The following is a 17,660-nucleotide window of genomic DNA, read 5'->3' as shown; positions in this document are numbered from 1 at the left end:
ATACAGTAAATTGTCAGAAATGTGATCTAAAACACTGGAGTGAATACCAATCAGTACTATATGGCTAATGCTACATACAGTGAGGTCAGCTAAAATAATAATCAATTCACTGAAGTGACCATAAAACCTTTTTTTTTTTTTTTTCCAAAATGTTAATTGATATACATATTTTGAAAAGCACAAATATGGAATTATTCTTACACTTATGTGTTAATGAGGCAGTTCAAGCTTAGTTTATAATGTCCATATCATTTTAACATTGTGGAGTTATGTGTTTTACATGTGTGGGGGATTATCTGGACATAGTGAATACGGCACCACTGAGTACACACCTGGAAACGAAAAAGAACGGCCATAGGGTTCAGAGCAGGAGGAATCATGGAGCATTTTGCAACAACAATTGGAATAGGAACCAGTGTTTAAGTTCTATGCACCAGAAAGGCCTTTTCAAACTTAGGCAGATGCATCAGTGCAATAATTCCCCAGAAGCACGATAGTTGGCAACCTGTGGCTCTTGCCTTGAGATAACTCATTGATGCCGAGGCCAGGAATGAGAGAGAGCTTTTACAAATATTTTCTAGCCCCTAATAGCCTTATTTGGTAATCCACAAAATGTCTGCACTTTTAGGAATCAAAGAATGATGATAAAAGTGCAGACGTATGATTTAGTTGCAAGTTATAAGCCAGGAAAATGCAGGTTGACAGCAGATGCATTGTCCGGAGCAGTGGCTTTCATTAGTGCACACTGAGAAGATCTCCGTAACAGAGGTGCAAGAGTATGTTGATCTAATTGTTAAGTAAATTCCAATAGCCAACAACCAACTGTAAAGAATCAAATGACAAAAGGAAAAGGATGAATCACTAAGGAGCCTTGCAGATGTCATAATAAAAGGGTATTCTGATGAAAAAGGAATTTGCTCTTCGGGTGTGAGAGACTACTGGAACTGTAGACATAAACTTGGGTAGACATCAACTTCTAGTGAGAGAAGGAATCCTTTTCAGAGGCAGTAACATTGCAATAGCTATAACCCTTCGAATAGAAAGGCTGCAAAAGGTTAATAAGGCAATGCAAAAAGGAGCACAAGAAGTGATGTATTGGCCTCAAAATTAATCAAGACATTACTAATGTGGTAGAAAACTGTTTTCCATGCTTGAAATACAAACAACGCCAACAAGCTGACCCACTGAAGCCTCACCCTATTCCACATAGAGCTTATGATTTATTTACCTAGAACTCACAGATAAATATTGTGTGTATCCAGAAATTAGCACACTAAGCAATGCAAGCAGCAAATCTGTGATAGTAAGTATACTATAAAGGGCTTACCTGCCAGACATGATATTTCAGATAAAGTCTTCAGTGATAATGGGCCACAATTCCCAGTACTGAATTTAGGCAATTTAATTTTTGTCACACAACATCTAGTCCAAATGGCCCTCAATCAAACAGATTAGTGGAAGTCGAGACCGTAAAGAATTTTCTATATCGCTGGGGTTATTTGTATGGAGATTTATTAGTTTACTGAAGAACATCACTGGAGAAGGATTTTCTCCAGTCTAATTGTTAATGGTAAGGAGTATTAGGTTACATTTACCCATCATTGATCATCTGCTAAAATCACAAGATATCTAACAAATAATAGAGATGAAGCAACAGCAGAAAATGAAACAAAAATATTAGTTTAACAAAACAGCCCTCAATCTTCCATGGCATAATGCAGGAGACCGAGTTTGCCTACGGAATAACATCTCTAATACCGGGGACCAGAAAAGTACCATCATGGAACAAGTGCAACCAAGGTTCTATGAAGTCCACATGGACACATTTAGAAAAAATCAAAAGGTACCAATATAGGTAGATATGAAAGTCCATCCGCTATAATAGCCAATGAGGACCCTGTCATTATAAAGGGTGTATCTTTTTTCCCTTTTTGGATCCATTTGTATGGCTTTTAAAACTTTGAAATAAAGCTTGAAAATGTATTGAGAATAGGGTATAGACTGTATGATAGCACTACACAACATACGGAGTGCTACGTCTTCCCGTTTGTTCCCCTTACATTATAATACTTGAATCAGATTATGAGGAAAAGGTATGCAACAAGAGGATCACTCAAATTTAGCTGTAGGGCCAACATTTGTCCATTTCTTCCACTTCTCTTCCCCCCTAATGCTGCTGACATGGCCTGATTACTAATGGTGGGGGTATATTGTGCCGACCTGCCCGTGCTAATCATTCTCATACTCTACCCTCCTCATGTTCATCTTCTCCTCATCATCCTCTCCAAATAAAATATATGAAATAATAATTTAATATAAAATGAATATCATGTAAATAAAAACAGAAAGAGAAGGAAGAATTACAATGATAAAAATATGTAAAATTTAATAAAACTAAAATGAAAGTAAACCAAGAACTATAACTAACAAAACTAACTGTTGAACTCTAAAAATATTATAGAACTATAAACTATATATAACTGTTAACCAACAAAAACTATAACTATACACTATAAATTACACAATTACAAATGAGGCAACTATATAAAAATAATAAAAAATATATATACAGCTATAAAACTGAATTACTAACTAGAACAATAAAACAACAAAACTATAAAACAAAACTATACTACTATCAAATTATAATGAAGCAAAAAATTTAAAAAGTATTTAATTATTTAAAATAATTTTTCTTTTATGTTCTCTTCCTTTCAGTATTACTTCCTCTCTGACTCTCTCGCACAACTTACTCTCTCTCTCTTATACTCTCTGACACTCTGTGACAGAGCTCTCCTGTTTCGTACCACTACTAACAGCAACACAATTGGCAGCAGGTCACATGACCCTTTATATACTGATATTGTCACAACAGGTCAAAACCTTTTATATACTTAGAAGAAAAAGGGTACAATGAGGCACTGCCCATTTACAGTGTGTAGTAGTCAGAGTGCAGAAAGAATGAGCCATCATCACCAAACAGTCCAAAGAACTATAGCACAAAAATGTTCCTCCACACTTCTATGTAACCCTCTCTGCCTTGCTCTTAGGGAGTTTACATCAATGTATGTATTATTGGCTACTCAGGATTCCTTTACCTCATTTAGGGTGCTGGATTCGTGCTGCTGGGCAATGCGGTAGCAATGATGGCCGCCAGGAACTTTATTAATTCAATGGCAGCTTTATTGTTACATCAACACACAGTGGTCTTGTTATAGACATAACATGCATTCTTCCTTGTGCTGTCTGAACTTTTCTTGCTTAACTGCCCCTCTCTCGGCCCGCTAGGGAAATGCTGAGGCTTGATTCCCCATGTTACCTAATGTAACCATCTTCTGGGCAGCTTGGGTATGGCTTCAACTCTTTAGGGCCCCTGTCGGGCCATGTGCTGCTCTCTCTCTGTCGGCGATCAGTGTCCCTCTAACAGGCACTGTATGCACCTTGTGGTGACCTGTAGTGGAGCCTGGTATGGACCCTACGATGGGGAAGGTCCAACTATCCCCTGGGGCTGTACATTGCAGAGCCCCCTCTGGGCATAGGCTGCTGCCATATGAGCTCAGAGAGTAGCGATGAACCATTCTTTAGGCCCATATCTAATCTGGGCACCTTCCCCAACTGTCAAACAATAAAAAGGGGACCCTATCCTATCTATTCACTAAACACTAACTTGCTATATACAATGAGATCCCTCCCGATGAAAGGAACTGGCTAATCTGCGGCGGATTCGAAAACCATTGACCATTTCTCCCATCTCTAGTTACATCCCCTAAACCCCACTACACCTCAAATTAGTGGCAACAAAATTATATTCTTTATTACGGGCATCTGGGTACATTGTGCCACGTTCCTGTGTCCAATATGCTTCTGTTTTCAACAGAGATTTACACCTGATGGCGGGAGTCATTAAAGTGCTATCCGTGTTGTCGAGTTAAAATCAGTGAAATCTGCTATTGGCTTGAATGGCAGGTATCGCTGATTCGGATGCAATTGGATGGATCATGCTTTTATAAATCCAAAAAATACATATTCACTGGATATTCATTAAACTGCAAGTTTGTGTATCGCCCGGAAAGTCACTGCTAGAAATCTTGCCAGGAAGTGAAGTTGGGCTTTTGAGGACAAACATATCTCATTTGTATGCACCTACTGCATCAAATGTGTACAATCATTTGTCTTTCTCACCTATTGCAGCCAGACAAGAATGAGGATGTTGAGGAGAGAGAGAAATAGAGAAAATTAATTGTATCGCTCTATCATGATATTTTCCAAAACACCTAACCTATTCAACTTGGGGTGTGATGTTTTTAAAAAAGAAGCGCGCATTCAAAATGATGCCTTAAACTGTGTATGCAGATATACCATATGCACTCTCTTGCATCAAAATGCAACATCTTGCCTGCCTGAGAAAGGTAAGATTTCTGGCCTAGCATATCAATGCATAGTGCAAAACACAGCTTAATGAATAGCATGTGAATATTTAATTGTGTTAATATTTCTCATTTGCATACCTCTTGGATTTGCTGAGAACCAAATCCCGACCCAAAATGCTATTTTTGCATGATTTGGATAGGCAAAAACTGTGACGAATACAATGTTCATAAAAAAATAATAGTGTAAAAGCACTCGAGTGAGATGTTTATCCAGGTGCCAGTCGGGATTAAGGGTAAATCCAGGGAAACCCATCAAACATATCCAGAATTTTAGCAAATAATCTCTCTGCATGCAGAAAGAAACGTTTAACTCAGGAGTGAGCAGTCTTCTCCCCCTGCGCCCCTTTGCCTGCTCTCCTCCCCTGCTTGTGTGCCCTCCCCACTACACGGCTCCCGCATCAAATGATTCCGCGGAGTCATGTAACGGTGGGTTACCATTAACAAAAAAAGACGGTGCAAAACAGCGCTACAGAACAAACGTGAATTATTTATCTAATTAATTATAAGGTGAAAATATAAAAATGCTGGCAGCCAGACAAAAACTAACAATACAGTCAGTCAAAAAGCATACAGAAAAAAAGGGAATATCGGCGCCAATAATTGATTGTCATTTAAAGAAAATCCAAACCATGACAGTGTGCAGTCCAACTGAAGTCCTTAAATAGGTTGATGGTATGGAAGTGAGCTGACAAATCTCATCAGAATGCAGTGCAATATAAAAGGGGAAAAGAAAAGAAACAGATTATGGTGCAGTACTGTATGTCAATGCAAACATAAAAGCATGAACAGACTAACAACACATGACAAACAGAACAGATGAAAACAACACTAGCAAGGCTAAATAATGATTAAAAAAGCTATTTATTAAACAACTACTATAACTGGGTGTGGGAGGGTGGCTGGCACACACCAATCCGGAGGGAAAAAATTGTAACCCTACTCACACGATGTTAGATGTATACAGGCAGTGGAAATGGATTCACATAGATGTTATGCCAAAGATGGCGACCGGAGCTCTCTCACGGGTGTCTCTACGTGGAGGGGATGGTAGGTTGGAGCGCACGAGTCACTCGAACTCCAGGGCTTCCGGGCGTATGTGACGTCACGCCCTAAGGTACTCCCGATTTCCCTCTCTCACTTCTCGTCCCCCACGTCTCAAACTGCTGCTGTGCAACGTCCTCCACAGACCAAAACTCAGCTTCTAAGATACAAAGAATCTTCCCGACGCGTTGCGTGCGCATGCGCGCACTTCTTCAAGGGATGTGACTACCCCTAGGGCTTTATGGTATATATACACCCAGTCCATGCTTTCAAATGGCTAATTAAATGGTCAGAATTATCTTTAACCTCATAATTGCCAAAATCAGGGTAGCACAAGAACAAGCCTAGCTAGATACATGACAATGAACAACAAATGACAACATTAATATATATACAATAAAACATTAAAAACATGAAATATATAGAAAAAATTAAAAAATTAAAAAAAAAAAAATAAAGAATGCAGCTCTCCTAGAATAATCTCAATATATTATAAAAAGGCCTTGAGTTCAAAGTCTATGTTCAATCCTCTCAGTGTTCTCAATTCATAAATCCAGTATGCTTCCCGCATACTGGCATGATTGAGTCTACTCCCCCCTCGTGGATCGACACAGACCTCCTCAATAGCCTGACACCGCAAACCTGTAGGGTTTTTGTTATGACAAAGAAGAAAATAGTGAGAGACACCATGTGTGACCAGTCCCTTTCTGATATTATATATGTGCTCATAAATACGTCTCTTAAAAGTTTTCCCTGTTCTGCCAATATACTGCAGGCCGCAAGGGCATTGAAGAAAGTATAAAAAATGTTGATTGGCAGTTTATAAATGTTTTAATGGGATAGCTCCTAGAGGTGACGGTGGATGTAAATTGTCTAGCATTCATACTAAAGGAACAGGCCACACATTTCGCACAAGTAAAGAAACCCTTTAAACTCCCTGCCTGTTTCTGTTTTTGTTGCTTGACAGGGCAGCTGGGGGCTAATTTAGATTTTAGATTATTAGCCTTTGTGAATATGACGTTTTTGAGAGTGAGCATCTCCTATACACCCCTCCCCACACCGGTCACTAAAACCAATTTTTCTTTTTTAGAATGGAGGAAGGAAAGAGAGCACATTTTTCCAGAAGTGGAAGTTGTAAAACCACCAGTGGAAGCTCGTCCTCCTCCAAACTACAAAAAAAGAAAGACAGGGTCAGAGGGAGGAGAGGAGGTGCTGGTAGAAATCGAGTAAGGAAGAATATAGAATATCCTAATATATTCAATATCAGCAATTACTCCCTCACCGATATTGAAAAAAAGGTACTTAATAAGGGTCTAACATTTGCTCCGGTCTGTGGGCCTAACAGTTTTAACTTGTTTATAGATGTTCATAAATTTGCACGGAAATTAGCCCTGAAGAAATATTTTGCTAGGGATGCTGTATCCAGCCAAGTCATTGGATCTAGTGAGGTATGCAGTACGGGGAGTCCACCACAAAGGAATTTTAAGAAAACTTCAACCTTCTATCCTAAGTTTGCACAGGGACATTTGGTTAGCTCCTTTGTTGAGATGGTCAACACGGATCTGGAGAATTCATGTCGGACTTACAAAATTAAACATGATAATTTTAATGTTCAGGAGAAGGAAGCTGTCTCTAGTTTGGAAAAGAATGACTCAATAGTCATCAAATCCGCAGATAAGGGTGGAGGTATTGTGGTGATGGACAAGGATTATTATATACAGGAGTCCATGAGACTATTGGGAGACAAGACCACAAACCTCCCCCTTACCATCGACCCTCTGGTCCATTTTAAGACCGAATTGGGGGTTCTGCTGACTACTGTCTTAAATAGTGGGGCTATTTGTGAGGATGAGTTCAATTTTTTGTCTATTCAGTTTCCCCGCACTCCTTTATTTTACTTAATACCTAAAATTCACAAAAATTTAACTGCACCCCTGGTAGACCTATTATTTCAGGTATTTCTTCCCTCACCTCTAATCTTTCACAATTTATTGACCATCACCTTCAACCTATTGTCACTGGTGTCCAATCCTATTTGCGAGACACGACACATGTATTACAAATTTTACACGATCTTAAATGGCAGCCTGGGTATATATTAGCCACGGCTTATGTCACATCTTTGTATACTGTAATTGATCATCAACTAGGCTGCCAAGCCGTGTCTCGTAAGTTGGAAAAGGCAAGTAATTACACACTTAATAAAAGGAATTTCTTGGTGGATAGTATTAGGTTTATTTTGACGCACAATTATTTCACTTTTAATTCTCACTATTACATTCAGAAGTGTGGTACCTCTATGGGCGCGAGGTTTGCTCCTAGTTATGCCAATCTATTTATGGACAGTTGGGAAGAGGAGTTTATTTGGAACAACTGTCCGCTAGGGGCAAACCTTGTGCTCTGGCGGCGCTACATTGACGATGTGTTTTTTGTTTGGTCAGGCAGCCAAACTTCACTGGATGTTTTTTGCACATATTTAAATCAAAATCATCACAACCTGAAATTCACCTGTAATTATAGCACTGAGCACATTGATTTTTTGGACCTTCACATTTACATTAGCAATAACACACTGCACACGAGGACCTTTTTTAAGTCAGTACAGGCTAATAACTATGTCCGTGCAGATAGTCAGCATAACCCTCAGTGGCTACGGAACATTCCGAAGGGTCAGTTGGTGCGTCTTAAACGCAACTGCTCTAAAAAATGAGACTTTTAAGACACAGGCAAAAGACCTAAAAAATAAATTTATTACAAGAAAGTACCCAGAGAGCCTCATAGATGAGGCAATTGAACAAGTTAATAATATACAAAGGGATACTTTGCTTAAATATAATAATAAGAGAAAGGACACGACAGAGAGGTATAATAAGCAAGTTACATTTATTACTCAGTATAACGAGATGGCACCTAAGATTAAACAAATTATAAATAAGTATTGGCCCATTTTGTTGAAAGATGAAGTTTTGGTGGATATTCTCCCAAAAAAAACAAACGTCATATTCACAAAGGCTAATAATCTAAAATCCAAATTAGCCCCCAGCTGCCCTGTCAAGCAACAAAAACAGAAACAGGCAGGGAGTTTAAAGGGTTTCTTTACTTGTGCGAAATGTGTGGCCTGTTCCTTTAGTATGAATGCTAGACATTTTACATCCACCGTCACCTCTAGGAGCTATCCCATTAAAACATTTATAAACTGCCAATCAACATTTGTTATATACTTGCTTCAAGGCCCTTGCGGCCTGCAGTATATTGGCAGAACAGGGAGAACTTTTAAGAGACGTATTTATGAGCACATATATAATATCAGAAAGGGACTGGTCACACATAGTGTCTCTCACCATTTTCTTCTGTGTCATAACAAAAACCCTACAGGTTTGCGGTGTCAGGCTATTGGTGTTCTCAATTCATAAATCCAGTATGCTTCCGGCAGAATGTCTCCGAGAGAGTTGAACATAGACTTTGAACTCAAGGCCTTTTTATAATATATTGAGATTATTCTAGGAGAGCTGCATTCTTTATTTATTTATTTTTAATGTTTTCATTTTTTCCATATATTTCATGTTTTTAATGTTTTATTGTTTGTATATATTAATGTTGTCATTTGTTGTTCATTGTCATGTATCTAGCTAGGCTTGTTCTTGTGCTACCCTGATTTTGGCAATTATGAGGTTAAAGATAATTCTGACCATTTAATTAGCCAATTGAAAGCATGGACTGGGTGTATATATACCATGAAGCTCTAGGGGTAGTCACATCCCTTGAAGAAGTGCGCGCATGCGCACGAAACGCGTCGGGAAGATTCTTTGTATCTTAGAAGCTGAGTTTTGGTCTGTGGAGGACGTTGCACAGCAGCAGTTTGAGACGTGGGGGACGAGAAGTGAGAGAGGGAAATCGGGAGTACCTTAGGGCGTGACGTCACATCCGCCCGGAAGCCCTGGAGTTCGAGTGACTCGTGCGCTCCAACCTACCATCCCCTCCACGTAGAGACACCCATGAGAGAGCTCCGGTCGCCATCTTTGGCATAACATCTATGTGAATCCAGTTCCACTGCCTGTATACATCTAAAATCGTGTGAGTAGGGTTACAATTTTTTCTCTCCGGATTGGTGTGTGCCAGCCACCCTCCAACACCCAGCTATACTGTAGTAGTTGTTTAATAAATAGCTTTTTTAATCATTATTTAGCCTTGCTAGTGTTGTTTTCATCTGTTCTGTTTGTCATGTGTTGTTAGTCTGTTCATGCTTTTATGTTTGCATTGACATACTGCACCATAATCTGTTTCTTTTCTTTTCCCCTTTTATATTGCACTGCATTCTGATGAGATTTGTCAGCTCACTTCCATACCATCAACCTATTTAAGGACTTCAGTTGGACTGCACACTGTCATGGTTTGGATTTTCTTTAAATGACAATCAATTATTGGCGCCGATATTCCCTTTTTTTCTTGGTGGGTTACCATGACGACACATCACTGGAAGCCAAGGTAAGTTAGTTACAGAGGCCTTGCACGGTCCCCCGAAATTTAATTTAAATGCCCTGTGGAAGAGCACTGGATCTCTGTAACCGCCGTGCCTCCCACTGGGGGGCACACACCCCAGTTTGCGCACCCCTGGTTTAACTGACTCATTTGGACTCTAAATGTATCTGCAGCAAAATAGCACAACGTTTAGGGGAAACAGTCCTTCCACTGCACCTGATCAACAGGATTGTTTCCCCAAAATGTTGTGCTTTTTTTGTGCTGCAAATAAAAACTTTTGAATGTCCAAGTGACTCTGTTACATTTTTCTTCCTGCGTGCAGATTTTTTTTGCTATAATTCTGGAACTGTCATGAATTCAGCAAGATATGTTTCACATGTGTACACATAAACAACATTCTTGTAGTTTCATAAATAGGCCCCAATATTACTAATATTCTATTTCAATAACACGAATCATGAATAACACCAGTATACAGTATAAGCACACAATCATGTAAAATTAATTAGAACATTGTCACAATATACAGTGTAGCAGCAGATATAAATATTAAAGCTACAGACAAAGCAATAACCAACATACATGTGTGCTGCTTTAAAAAAAAAAAATTGGTTCTATACTATAAGAAAATACTTGTAGCATTTTTAAAAAAAAACCTCTGAATTACATTTTTAATGTATTATGTAAGAAGCATTTTTTGTTTCTATAGCAACTATTTACAATGCCACATCCCCTTCCTCTTCTGAAACAAGCTCTGTCACACCCCTTTTTGAGCCCCCCTCACTCTCTAGCAGTGCACCAATTGTATCTAGTGACTGCCTGGTCACAAGATTTTCCCCACAGAACTTTGCGTCTTCGGTACTTTTCTGCTGCACTGACAGCCATTTAGTGAACCCCCGAGCCGAATCTTCGCCGATTGATCACAGAAGAATGGATCGATCGGCAACTTAGCTAATGACTTATCATTGCGTGGATTGTATTGATGCACATATAAAAGGTGGGGGGGGGGGGGACAGCCACATGGACTGCTGCATTAAACTTCAAAATAGATTTTAGTTTAGAACTTTAACATGAATCAATATAAAATAAATGACTCCTTTACCTGGAATATCCCAAGCTATAAATATTGAATATGGTCCAATCACTGTGATATTGTATGGATCATGGATTTCCTCTGGTGTTGCAACTGGTGTTTGAATCACATAGATGTCACTAGTATTACTTCCAGCTACCGTGCTGGCTTCCAATTGGTAAAAATACCTAAGCAACACAAATACAGTATATTAAAAGAAGCAGTCAAACAGCTCCTGTAGCATAGCCCTAGGAGCACTTATTCAGAATATCCGCCAAAGAAAAATAACGCTGACATATACAGTATAAACACAGTACACATTTTTATCATTGCAAACATGTTATAAATTGGAGTCAAATTACACAAAATCTCCCCCTAACTTTAATTTTACAGTATTTGAATAGCTAAATGATACGAACTATTGGTTATCTAACGAACAGGTACTTAAAAAAATATATACAGCTTCACCCCGTTATAGCGCGATCCGTTACAACGCGAATCCGCTTATAACACGATGCAAGCGTGGCTCTCAATTGTCATATTTATGAATACTTTACAACACGATTATTGGTATCTTAAATACTTTATTGTACAATGCATACAATTGTACATTATTTCTAACGCGATCCACCTATAACACGATGTGATTCTTTGGACCCCAAGCACAGCGTTATAAGGGGGTCGAGCTGTATATATATAATTTTTTTAATCAATCTTTCTCTGCATTAACAGTGTGTTTATCTTTGAAATGGAATAGAAAAACCACTTCCTAAAGTTTGCACTTTTCAAGTTACAAAACAAAGCTTTGTTTCTTTTTTTTATGGGTGATCTGGTTTTATTTGTGAATTGCAGTTAAGGTACCACAGTCAATACAAGTCTCTTTAATATGTGCAATGACAAAGCTCTTGTAAGGGTTTTTGTCAATGCCTTTTAATGATTAAGTAATAATGATTTTTCCCTTTTAAAAAGAGGAAGTAAAAGTCTTGTTTGTAGCGTGCCCAGATAAAATATCATTGTTAATCATTGCTTGAAAGCTTAATATAGATCATTAACATTACCTGCTGTTGGGCTGCAGGCCAACATCAGTGAAACTCAGATATTCACCACTTATAGTGGAAATGACTGCCTTGTTCCGTATCAGTCTGTACTGAGAAATAATCCCATTGGGCATCTCTGGTTCCCTCCAATATAGTTCCAGCGCTGTTGCATTGATTATGACGTGACAGGGCTTTGACCACACTCCTACAAAATAAGCAATCACTGCCATTAGTAGTTTAGTAATATTCTTCTATTTTATATAATATTTAATAGAAACATTTAAACTAACTATTGGTTATATGTAAAACACTAATTACAGTGAAGCACAGAATTAGTGCAAATAGCCAATCCAACATACTCTAGACTTAAGCTTAAAGGCGCAAACCCAATGATTTCTTTATTTTTCTGTTTCCCAAGATATTAATGATTAAAGTTCCCAAAGCATATGGGTTGAGTACTTTGGGGAGGAAAATAAGTATTGCAGCATGTTTGCCAGTTAACTTTAATTGAAACATGGCAGAAATATAGTACTTTTGCATTTCTTCAGTTAGTGTTTCTGATTGGATCGCTGACTGGTCTTGGTTTTTGGTGGAATCATAGTTTTGGGGCTCGACACCAGGAGATCCCCGTTTTACATGGTATTAACAATATCATCACAATTGTAATGAGATTCTATTGCAATGGGCAATAATGGTGATTTTCCCATAAAAGGTGTATAAATAAACATGGATAATGTAGTGAGAGAAGTGTAAGATTATCACACAAATATCACTCGCATTAATTAGGAATTGGTGAGTAAAAAAAGGAGAGTGACAAAAAATCCAGGGTGAATAAAAACAGAGTATTGTATTTACGTAATCATTGCTTCTATTACGAAATAGTTTTTATTTAAATCATACCATATGTATAACCATACCTCCTTTTAAAATGTTTAATATATTATTTTATATAGAAATATTGTACGTTATTATATATGTATGTTATCTATTTGAATACAAACATCTTAAAAATATTCCGCTATGTAGATACTGTGTCTACAATGCGTTTCTCATTCTTGTCTAGTTACATATAAAGCATGTATTAATGAAGAGTAGGTTTGACGTAGCTCAAGAAAATGCAAAGTCCACTTAAAATGCCAGGATCAAAAAGTAGTAAAGTTATTGAAAAACTAATCACCCCCTCCACAGTGTTGGTTAACAAAATGTAAACATCAATAACTTTATTATTAATAATAATAATAAGTCCTTTAGTTTAAAAAAAAGCCCAAATGTATTTGTACCTCTTTATTTGGGACCATACAGTAATCAGCAACAATACTTCTGCAACAGCTTCACCACTGTATGTTAATTACTGTAAATAAACATGACCTGCTGCAAGATGGGAACATTTGAGAGAGTTCATAAACTCTGCCCCAACAAAACTGTTTAAAAAGAAAATGAAAGAAGAGTTTATATTCTACCTTCTTTCAACAACTTTAATAAGGTGCATGAAAGAAATAGAGATACTGCACTCACCCAAATAGCAGGTCTGAGGGGCGCATATAATCGTATAGAACTCCAATGACCAATGTTAATGTAGTCACTCTGCATCTCAAGCTATCTTTGTTCCAATACCGGTGTATGCCTGGCGACTAGCCTTCTCGTTGCTGCGTTCTAGTAGAATCTCTGTATAAAGCAGCTCTCTTATTCCATAAATTGCTTATACGGAATTTACAGCACATCACAATCATACTTTTGAGTTGGCCAGTCTGCCAGTGGTGGAGCGGAGGTGGCTCGAGATGCTGAATAACTGCACCAACACGGGTCTTTGTAGCTCTATTATAGAAAGCAATCAGGCTGGCTTTCTATGGCTACTAGTGAATCTCAGTATTTTCTAAGCACCCGGGCACATCACCCCCTTTTTTTTTGTTAGTGCCCTGCATACTTTCCAATAGCATTTGGTAAGAGCGGGCATGAAAGAGTCCTATTTAGTAGATTTCCCATTTATTGAGAGAGAAGGAGCGGCTCAGTGAGTAAGGACACTGACTGGCAGGAGCCTGGTTCAATTCCCGGTGTCGGCTCCTTATGACCTTGGGCAAGTCACTTTATCTCCCCGTGCCTCAGGCACCAAAAACATAGATTGTAAGCTCTACGGGGCAGGAACTGTGCCTGCAAAATGTCTCTGTAATGTGCTATGTAAAACTAGCAGCGCTATACAAAAACAAAGAATTATTATTATTATACCTCCCAATAATGTAACTTATGCGCTAGGTGGAGAGATACCTGAGAAACCTGGGAAATATGCTAATTCAAATATTTTTTGGTCCATTAACTTGGTCTTTGTTTGTATACCTGACCGATCACCAAAACATTTTTTGTAAATGTCCCCTGGTTTCGCAAACGTACACATCTCTACTACAGTAAGTCTCAAAAGGCAATGCAAACTTATGTCCATCTTCCCAGCACATTGTTTTTAAAGACCAAATATATTAGTCAATCTTGCTGCTAAATGTATAAATCCCAGAAAAAGAAATACACTTCAATTAATCCATGATTTTTCAATAGGTAAAGGAAAAAGTCGATCTCTGATTCAACGTAAAATGTTATGCATTGCAACAAAAATGATAAATGATCTTAACGTTGCCGAAAGGAGCTTGAAATAAACTGATTCCTATTTTGAAAAAAAAAAACAAACATTTATATATAACTGTACTGCCTCTACTAAAATCTGCCCCTGCATTGTAGGAATTAAGTACTAAATACACCAAATAAAACGTGACTTAATACCTCGGAAAAGAACTGTAATTTTGGCTGATAGTTTTATCTGTGATTAAACTTCAAGTACTATTTCTTCATTGTAATGGTTAGTAAACCTTTTTTGAAACATCTTTTCAGTAAGGATTATAAAAGTAAAGCTATCACTGCCCTTAAGGCAGGACAGAGAAAAGTGTTTCTATAACAATGTAGTCCCGCTCAGCTCAGGGCGAAATGCACAGCCGACGATAAAGTTAGGAAGTTACAATTATAACTACCATGTTTTCAAGAAGAATTATGGAAATGCCCTTTCATTACCCTGGGGAGCATCTTGCAACGTTTGACTGGAATATGGCTTACTGGAAGTGCAGCCAGCAGATGTGCAGGCTGTGAGCAAGAAGCTGTAGTTTTTATACGGCTGCAGACCTAAACAAAACAAAAAAAATGAAGTCATTGTTATAATCATTTCAAATAGATGATCGTGGGAAGAAAAACATATTCGGATTACAAATGAAATATAATATAAAATTATAGAAACTGCAAAACAATTACTTCTACAAGTGCAGATTTGTTGCAGGTTGAGACATCTTTTAGAAGATGATGGAAATGAAAGTTCTAGACTAACAAAACTACCGGATACAGAGGTTTTATGAAGCTGATTAAGCTGTAAAGAGCTTTTAAAACCCTCATGTTTTCTTCATAGCCCCAATAGAGTGGGAACGCGTTTACCAGCAGCCATGAGATGTCAAGATGCTTAGCAAATGCAAGGGTAGCTGAAGGCATCTTGTCGCACCCAAAGACGCAGTGCGTCCATGGCACTGTGTAGTAAATCTCCCCCAAACTGTCTTCACACTGTGTTGAAGTAGCTTGTGAAGTAACAGATTAACTTCCTCAGAAAATCATTTTGCTTAGACACAACACAAACTATTAAAAAATAACCTAACAGGAAAAACAGTGTCAGAGAAATAATCCAATGTGTATTTACACATACGATACGATCCAAAAGTTTTGTTTCTTCATATTTCATTGTTTCGAGGCCAAATATCTACAGGATGGAACATGTTAAAATCATGCACATTATTCTGCTCATTCCTTGCTCTTTATGATCATTAATACAACACTAATTCTATATCCACCAAAGCAGTTTATGGGCGAAAAATCCCCATTGAAGTTGAAGATCTCTAAAGGCTTTATTCAATGATGTCCTAAGTGACTGATCACAAAGGACTTGGCCAAAAACTGCCATTGACTTGAAACCACATTGGGTCTCTGAATAAGATCCTAATAATACTGTTTATGGTCAATAAATAGTGCTGCTTGTAGTGAATGTCTACTTATTTTTCTGCTATTGGGTTGCTATTGTATAGAAAGGAGGAACAAGTCCTTTTGAGACTGAAAGGGAAGAAAGCTGAATATAGACAACAGGACAGAGACATTTTCAAGAAAACAGGCTTGTGGACCTATGGAATACATGGGGTTTCCCTTAAGGTAATACTGTACAAATGTAAAAAATTAAATATTCTACAATGATATCACATACAGTATATGCATCTTATGACTCTAGCAATGAGGCACCCTGTTGGAAACAATGCTGTATATTATTTATAACTGTATCTAAATCAGTTGAATAAAATAATGACAAAGGTGGTGTTTAAAAAGAATGCCATAAGGCAAATGATAGATATTAAATTAGTCTTCTGAAGATCACCACAAAGACATTTTCAACTGCCAAATCCGATTGCAATTGCCCAGTGATCATAATGCATCTTTTTCACCCCATGAAAAGGATGGAAGTTGCGTAAAACAGTGTATGCAATCTTTAAATGACCTTCTAGGAGAGCTATAGCCAGCTAAACAGAGTCCGTGAACCCATTTGCAAAGCACAGCATTTTCCTCTAGGACAAATACAAGCACCAATTAGTGACAGTCACATTTCTGCCAACCCCTTACACTAAATCAAAACCCCATGCACTACCACTCTAAAATAAAATAAATCAATTAGTGTAGTAAGACACACACAATAGAGGTAGTGGACATGTCTGAATTTATGCCCCACCACTTCTGGCAGCTGGAAGTTCTGAAAAACCAGCGTGCACAGAAAGAAATAGAGAGTGACAGCTTTAGTCACAGGCAGGTGAAGAGAAGATGGAAATGTATAACAAAATGTGTTGCCAGCCCATGATACCACAAAGCCTACTGAATAGCTTTCAAGGGTTATTTGGCCTTAAAACCAGTAGCTGTGTTATGTCATGAAATAAACCTAGAGAAAAAATGGCAGTGGTTTTGAACAGAAAATTATTTTAACAATACTTGTTGCTTCCTCATGAAACAGCTCAAAAGTATATAAGTAATACATAAAAATGTACTTTAAATAAAGAATTTGTTACTGGCTTGGAGCAGTTTGGTTCCTATTGAATGTACTGTATTATGAAGCTGTCTATCCCTTGCTTTGGAATGTTCCAGCTCCATTCATATGGTACCACCTTAGTGATAGCATCGATGCTAAATAACTTTATAAAAATGATGGCACTAGAGATGTGCAAATTGATGCCAAATACAGTCACAACAATTTTTTTTCTACTCCACCCCCCCTCCAAATTCTATTTCTAGCAAAATATTTCACAGAACTTGAAGGAGCTAAAAATGGCACAGAACCACCAGATTTGCAAACGAATCACAGAGCCGGCAGAGTTTGCAAAAGAGACACCAAACATTACCTAAGTTGATGTACATTGCTATTCATTGGATATGCCAGCTCCCATCATGCCCCTGAGAAAGGGCTTTTGCAAGAGAGTGGGAGAGAAAGAAAGAGGGGGGGAGTGCAGGGGAAATACTTAGTATAGTAAATTAATAGCAATGCACATTGGC

The 17,660-nt window shown here is 38.0% G+C and overlaps 1 protein-coding gene across 6 annotated transcripts in view; it reads right to left on the bottom strand.

Moving 5' to 3' along the window:
- Positions 1–17,660, bottom strand: part of USH2A (usherin) — a 942,943-nt gene that overhangs the window by 175,996 nt on the left and 749,287 nt on the right. For 5 of the 6 annotated variants that reach the window (XM_075595608.1, XM_075595609.1, XM_075595611.1 and 2 more), the window contains 3 exons: positions 15,111–15,218; positions 12,081–12,264; positions 11,053–11,210 (listed from right to left, as the gene is read on the bottom strand). In XM_075595608.1, the coding sequence (XP_075451723.1) occupies positions 11,053–11,210; positions 12,081–12,264; positions 15,111–15,218 (450 nt within the window). The remainder of the gene's footprint in view (positions 1–11,052; positions 11,211–12,080; positions 12,265–15,110; positions 15,219–17,660) is intronic. The other variant, XM_075595610.1, reaches the window with a different exon arrangement.

This window comes from Ascaphus truei, chromosome 4, assembly GCF_040206685.1.
Source record: "Ascaphus truei isolate aAscTru1 chromosome 4, aAscTru1.hap1, whole genome shotgun sequence".
Lineage (NCBI taxonomy): Eukaryota > Metazoa > Chordata > Amphibia > Anura > Ascaphidae > Ascaphus > Ascaphus truei.
This window is presented reverse-complemented; position numbering and strand designations above follow the sequence as displayed.